The following is a 7,035-nucleotide window of genomic DNA, read 5'->3' as shown; positions in this document are numbered from 1 at the left end:
CACGTCTGGGTGAGACGTTGATCCTAGGTGTTGGATCACCTACATTAGAATAGCACAACTTTTGTTAGCCATGTCTGGGTGAGACGTTGATCCTAGGTGTTGGATCACCTATATTAGAATACCACAACTGTTGTTAGCCACGTCTGGGTGAGACGTTGATCCTAGGTGTTGGATCACCTACATTAGAATAGCACAACTTTTGTTAGCCATGTCTGGGTGAGACGTTGATCCTAGGTGTTGGATCACCTATATTAGAATACCACAACTGTTGTTAGCCATGTCTGGGTGAGACGTTGATCCTAGGTGTTGGATCCCCTATATTAGAATACCACAACTGTTGTTAGCCATGTCTGGGTGAGACGTTGATCCTAGGTGTTGGATCACCTATATGAGAATACCACAACTGTTGTTAGCCATGTCTGGGTGAGACGTTGATTCTAGATGTTGGATCACCTATATGAGAATACCACAACTGTTGTTAGCCATGTCTGGGTGAGACGTTGATCCTAGGTGTTGGATCACCTATATTAGAATACCACAACTGTTGTTAGCCATGTCTGGGTGAGACGTTGATTTGTTTATGTTGAGAATTGATTCTCTTTCATTAGAGACTGGTAGGTAGTTTTCTTGTATTACTGGTTCTATGTCAACTATACCAACATTCACTCAAGATTTGTTTTCAGGATAACATCCGTCTTTCTTAAAAAAGGTTAGTTCGTAGCTGAATCTAATTAAAACTTGCTTATTCCCAGATGGAAAATTGGGTGACCCATGAGCTACCCCTTCACGATGCTAAAGAAAGTCGTATTTGACTATGGAACATGCATGCATAGTCAAACTAAAGTTGGTCAGTCAATACCCTAACACTGGACATGTAGGGAATGATTGGTTAGCAGACACATGTGCCTCCTCGGTTGTATCGACTTAAATTGTCGATGTCTTTGAGGACTCATACAATACAAGGTTAATAACATAAACAAAGCAGATTTATTTATGTTAAATGTATCACAATAGTTGTTTATCGACTGACTCCAACGACAAATAGAGTCACTATGAAGAGATCCAGGATGGCTGGACATCCGTATGATATGGTCCGTACGCTGCTGTCGTGTGGTTGGTCGGCCTGTGTTCTGTCAGAAAGAAATGACTTTACTGTTAGAAACTCCACTATCACTTAAGGTAGCAAATATATTAATCAAAAGCTTTGTAGTTTCAGACATATATATTCATCAGTCATGTAACATTACAGTGATGCTTAATTTTTATTTTTATTTATTTTTATTAAGTCATTTCCATTCGAGACAAACGATTGGGTTATTGGTTCAATCTTTCGTTCTGCAGATTAATGATGATATTATTGGCAAAAGAAGCTTCAAGAATATGTTTTTATCTATCAGTTTACTTATCATATAAAACTAGGAGAACATGTTTTTCAAAGGCCGGCCTGCCTGTTACATATATGTTCCTCCCGACACAGAAAACACACGTATCACCTATTAACTAGCAGGGGGCACGGGTGGCCCAGTCGTCTAAGGCGCCGCGATTCGCTGTGCAGAGTTGCGTCCCTTGGACACGCCAGAAACCTATGATTGTGGGTTCGAATCCCGGTGTGTCAGCACCATACCCGTGCTCGTGGGTTTCACCGAAGTGGTAAACGTCTGAGACCTGCATCACTTCGGGCTTTCCTCCCACATTAAGCTCACACGGCGCGATATAACTGGAATACTGTTAAAACCGGCGCTAAACCAAACTCACTCACTCACTATTAACTAGCAGGAGTTTAGTTAATTGATACCTTTTTCCTTTCAGCAGGTGCGTGTTGTTTGTTGTCCAGGACAAGGTCGGATGGTGGTCCGGTGCGGTACTCTTGAAAGGGGTGGAGTACACCAAGGTTGTGTCCTGGCCCAGTGCAGAGGTGGTGCTTGCTTGTCCCGCGGTCCCTGGCAACACAAGAAGGACTCTTGTAACCCACGAGCTTTTGAAATACAAAAGTTAAGTTCTATTGTACGTGAAAACGTGTCTCCCCTACGGCCGGGGTCGTTGCTTAACCAGTCATTGGTTTGAAACGTTTGGTTCATTTGGCACCCTTTGGCATCCTTGTTTTTTCAGGATGCACAGTAGTTTTTTCGAGGATATTGTTACAGTTTTCTTCAGAAGAATTCTGTATACATGACACATGGACCAAGAAATGACTAATGTATTGTACAGTGAACCGCTATTGAACCGGACCACGATGATTCCGAAAACTCGTCAAGTATAATCAAGTATATCACACACTTACAATGATTCGTTGATTTGGAATCGGATCTCACTGACACGGTGCCCTTAGAGAAGTTCACTATATGCTGTAAGTATGAGCTTCGTATTGTATACGGTTTTCAAGTTAAACGACTAGTACTTAAGGAGTCATTTTTTTATTTCAACAAATTCAATTTATTCATTTAGACTTGTTTTTATATTTTTCACGAATAATATATTCTAACAAACTAGCAGACATGCTTGATGTACGATGCATACCTTCAACAACCAGGGTGTATCCACAGTCAGGGATGGTACTCCAGCCACTCCACCAGACTGTGCTACAGGTGTACCTCCCAGCATCACTCGCCGTCACGCTGTACAGGATGAACTGTACCGCCTGACCAGCGGATGAGTTGGTGACGCCAGTGATCTTGATTCGTGATTTATATTGAGGCCATACGCTGACCAGAGACGATCCCACTGTCAGCACACTCTTGTCGGTGGGGGATCGAACATAAAACCGATGTCCATAGATTCTCATGTTCCAGGTAAACGTTGCATTATGACCTTCCCGTACAGAGGTAGTGCTTGTGTCACTCTCAGTCCATGCTGTAATATATAGAGATACATGATCGTGTTTGTTTGTTTGTTTGTTTGTTTGTTTGTTTGTTATTTCGCAATATTCCAGCCATATAAAGACGGTCTGTAAATAATCGAGTCTGGACCAGACAATCCAGTGAGTGATATCGTGGCTATCGATGTGCGCAGTTGGGATACGATGACACGCATCAACCGAGTCAGCGAGACTGACCACCCGATACTGTTATTCGCCTCTTACGACAAGCATGGGTTGCTGAAGACCAGTTATAACCTGGATCTTCACGTACTAGGAACACATGAGGTATTGCCGGCAGTGCGTTGTAATTCTACGTCGTAGATGAATATGGAATGAGGTCAGGATTCTGTTGCAGTCCAAATTCCAAATAACGTTGCTTTTGTAGACATTTCTTATGGTGAGGTGAGGTGAAATTTGGTTTAACGTCGCGTCCAAGATTATTGCACTTATATAGCGACGTGCATGTACGTGTATGTGTGTGTGTGGCTGCTTGTACTAGTCCGGACTGATGCCGATTTATAGTGCTAGCTCACTGAGATACCATGCCGCAGTTTAACATGAATACCCCACTCAGACACAGTATACTGACTCCGAGCCGACCAGTCCTTGTTTTAGCCCCTTAATGCCGAGCGCCAGACAGGGTAACAACAAGTACAATCTTTTAACGTCTTTTTGTATGACGCGGCCCGGGATCGAACCCTCAACCTTCCGCTCTCCGGGCGGACGCTCTACCACAAGACCACGGAGGCGGTCCATTTCTTATGATTATGATAATGATTGTTTGATTGATTGTGTGTGTTTGTCTGTGTGTGTTTGTGTGACTTTGTGACTATATGCATGTCGTGTTTCGGCCTGTTGAATGTGTAACGACATACACAGCAATATTCCAGCTTTATGACGGGGTCTATGAAAAATCAAGTCTGGACCAGACAGACCAGTGATTGATATTATTAGCAACGGTCCTTTCGACTGGGTACGAAGACACCCTGTCAACCACTCCATCGAGCTGGATCCATCGATCGATTTGAGTGAGTGAGAGAGTTTGTAAGTTAGGGTGTGTGAGTAAGTTCGGTTTAACGCCGCTTTTAACAGTATTCCAGTAATATCCCGGCGTGTCAGCTTAATGTGGGAGGAAATAATGAAGTGATGCAGGTCTCAGACGTTAACCACTTCGGTGAAAACCGCGAGCACGGGTATGGTGCTGACAAACCTAGAAACATAATCGGGGCGAACCGGGATTCGAACCCACACTCATAGTATTCTGGCGCGCCCAAGGGACGCAACCCTGCACAGCGAATCGCGGCGCCTTAGACGACTGGGCCACCCGTAGTGAGTTAGGGAATGAGGGAATGAGGGAGTGAGGGAGGGAGCGAGTGCTGCTTTGAAGAGTAATGTACCCTATGACGCCAAGATGAATAATACTAAAACCGGAAGATCAACCGGAACGACAGTGTTTGCACCGGAAGATTTTATTTGTGTCCACTTTCACACATCTGTTACAACTGATTTTCTATGGCTGCCTTCACATCTCTTCAGCGCTTGATACATGAGTTCAACACGCCTGTGACTGTAGATAAAGAGCATGCAGTGAAGCGGTGATTACCTTCATCTGAATGACATCCTTGCACACAGCAGCACGCGACCACGCACAGTATCCTTAACCACAACAACACCATCACAAGGGTTTTATAGGGTAAATTAATCACCACCACTGAGAGTGCGGGATCTGGCCTCGCGACACAAGATTCCGTACACGTTGATGCGTGTGATCGACGCGGAAGCAATACCGGGGTCATCCCATCAAAATATTTCCTTACTTTCATGCTTCATTTATTTTAAAAGCTATTGTTGCAAAATAAAAGGTATTTATATATGTTGATTTATGCGACCTTTCGTTATCAGTACTTAGTTTAAGTACTTAAGTTCAACATATAACGTATATCTTTATATCACAATAGGGGAGGTCGGGAGGCTAAAAATGTGGCGATGGGGCACTTAGAGGTGGATGTGGGGTAGCTTAGAGGTTGTGGTGGGGTAGCTTAGAGGCGGATGTAGGGGTAGCTTAGAGGTGGTGGTGGGGTAGCTCAGAGGTAGTGTTGGGGTGGCTTAGAGGTGGTGTTGGGGTAGCTTAGAGGTGGTGTTGGGGTAGCTTAGAGGTGGTGGTGGGGTAGCTTGGAGGAAGTGTTGGGGTAGCTTAGAGGTGGCGGTGGGGTAGCTTAGAGGTGGTGGTGGGGTAGCTTAGAGGTTGTGTTGGGGTAGCTTAGAGGTGGCGGTGGGGTAGCTTAGAGGTGGTGTTGGGGAAGCTTAGGGGTGGTGTTGGGGTAGCTTAGAGGTGGTGGTGGGGTAGCTCAGAGGTAGTGTTGGGGTGGCTTAGAGGTGGTGTTGGGGTAGCTTAGAGGTGGTGTTGGGGTAGCTTAGAGGTGGTGGTGGGGTAGCTTAGAGGAAGTGTTGGGGTGGCTTAGAGGTGGTGTTGGGGTAGCTTAGAGGTGGTGGTGGGGTAGCTTAGAGGCGGTGGTGGGGTAGCTGAGAGGTGGTGGTGGGGCAGGTTAGAGGTTGTGGTCGGGTAGCTTAGAGGTGGATAAGGGGTAGCTTAGAGGTGGATGTGGGGTAGCTTAGAGGTTGTGGTGGGGTAGATTAGAGGTGGTGGTTGGGTAACTTAGAGGTGGTGGTGGGGTAGCTTAGAGGTGGTGGTGGGGCAGGTTAGAGGTTGTGGTCGGGTAGCTTAGAGGTGGATGTGGGGTAGCTTAGAGGTAGTGCTGGGGTAGCTTAAAGGTTGCGGTTGGGTAGGTTAGATGTGGTGGTGGGGCAGGTTAGAGGTGGTGTTGGGGTAGCTTAGATGTGGTGGTGGGGTAGCTTAGAGGTGGTGGTGGGGCAGGTTAGAGGTTGTGGTCGGGTAGCTTAGAGGTGGATGTGGGTAGCTTAGAGGTGGACGTGGGGTAGCTTAGAGGTTGTGGTAGGGTAGCTTAGAGGTGGATGTAGGGTAACTTAGAGGTGGTGTTGGGGTAGCTTAGAGGTGGATGTGGGGTAGCTTTGAGGTGGTGGTGGGGTAGCTTAGAGGTGGTGGTGGGGCAGGTTAGAGGTGGTGTTGGGGTAGCTTAGATGTGGTGGTGGGGTAGCTTAGAGGTGGTGGTGGGGCAGGTTAGAGGTTGTGGTCGGGTAGCTTAGAGGTGGATAAGGGGTAGCTTAGAGGTGGATGTAGGGTAACTTAGAGGTGGAGTTGGGGTAGCTTAGAGGTGGATGTGGGGTAGCTTAGAGGTTGTGGTAGGGTAGCTTAGAGGTGGATGTAGGGTAACTTAGAGGTGGAGTTCGGGTAGCTTAGAGGTGGATGTGGGGTAGCTTAGAGGTGATGTTGGGGTAGCTTAGAGGTAGTGGTGGGGTAGCTTAGAGGTGGTGTTAGGGTAGCTTAGAGGATGTGGTGGGGCAGGTTAGAGGTGGATGTGGGGTAGCTTAGATGTGGTGGTTGTGTAGCTAAGAGGTGGTGTTTTGGTAGCCTAGAGGTGGTGTTGGGGTAGCTTAGAGGTGGTGGTGGGGTAGGTTAGAGGTGGTGTTGGGGTAGCTAAGAGGTGGTGTTGGGGTAGGTTAGAGGTGGATGTGGGGTAGCTTAAAGTAGGAGTGAGTGAGTGAGTGAGTTAAAGCTTAACGTCACATCGGCAATATTTCAGCCATATCGTGACGAAACATATTGACATTAACAATATATATTAAGTAGTACAAAATTCTGCCGACGAAGGGCAGTATAAAAACTAGCATATCACAGATTGGCTTAAAGTAGGATGTGGGGTAGCATAGAGGTAGTGCTGGGGTAGCTTAGAGGTGGTGGTGGGGCAGGTAAGGGGGGGATGTGGGGTAGGTTAGAGGTGGTGATGGGGTAGGTTAGATGTGGTGTTGGGGTAGCTTAGAGGTGGCGGTTGGGTAGGTTAGAGGTGGATATGGGGTAGGTTAGAGGTGGTGTTGGGGTAGCTTAGATGTGGTGTTGGGGTACCTTAGAGGTGGTGGTGTGGTAGCTTAGAGGTGGATGTGGGGTAGGTTAGAGGTGGTGTTGGGGTAGGTTAGATGTGGTGTTGGGGTAGCTTAGAGGTGGTTGTGGGGTAGGTTGGAGGTGGTGTTGGGGTAGGTTAGATGTGGTGTTGGGGTAGCTTAGAGGTGGATGTGGGGTAGGTTAGAGGTGGTGGTGGGGT

General features: G+C 46.8%; 1 protein-coding gene across 1 annotated transcript; it reads right to left on the bottom strand.

Annotated features, from left to right (window-relative positions):
* Positions 1–838: 838 nt before the first annotated feature.
* LOC124150153 lies at positions 839–4,586 on the bottom strand. Its single transcript, XM_048387028.1, has 4 exons — positions 4,461–4,586; positions 2,518–2,850; positions 1,796–1,940; positions 839–1,130 (listed from the first exon to the last, which is right to left on the bottom strand). Exons 1-4 carry the CDS (start codon positions 4,531–4,533, stop codon positions 1,019–1,021), a joined length of 663 nt encoding a protein of 220 aa, XP_048242985.1. The 5' UTR covers positions 4,534–4,586; the 3' UTR covers positions 839–1,018.
* Between the last annotated feature and the right edge of the window lie 2,449 nt (positions 4,587–7,035).

The sequence above is a fragment of the Haliotis rufescens genome, unplaced genomic scaffold (genome assembly GCF_023055435.1).
Source record: "Haliotis rufescens isolate VD_foot unplaced genomic scaffold, xgHalRufe1.0.p SCAF_63, whole genome shotgun sequence".
NCBI classification, from domain to species: Eukaryota; Metazoa; Mollusca; class Gastropoda; order Lepetellida; family Haliotidae; genus Haliotis; species Haliotis rufescens.
The sequence above is the reverse complement of the archived record's forward strand: the minus strand, read 5'-3'. Positions and strand labels throughout refer to the sequence as shown.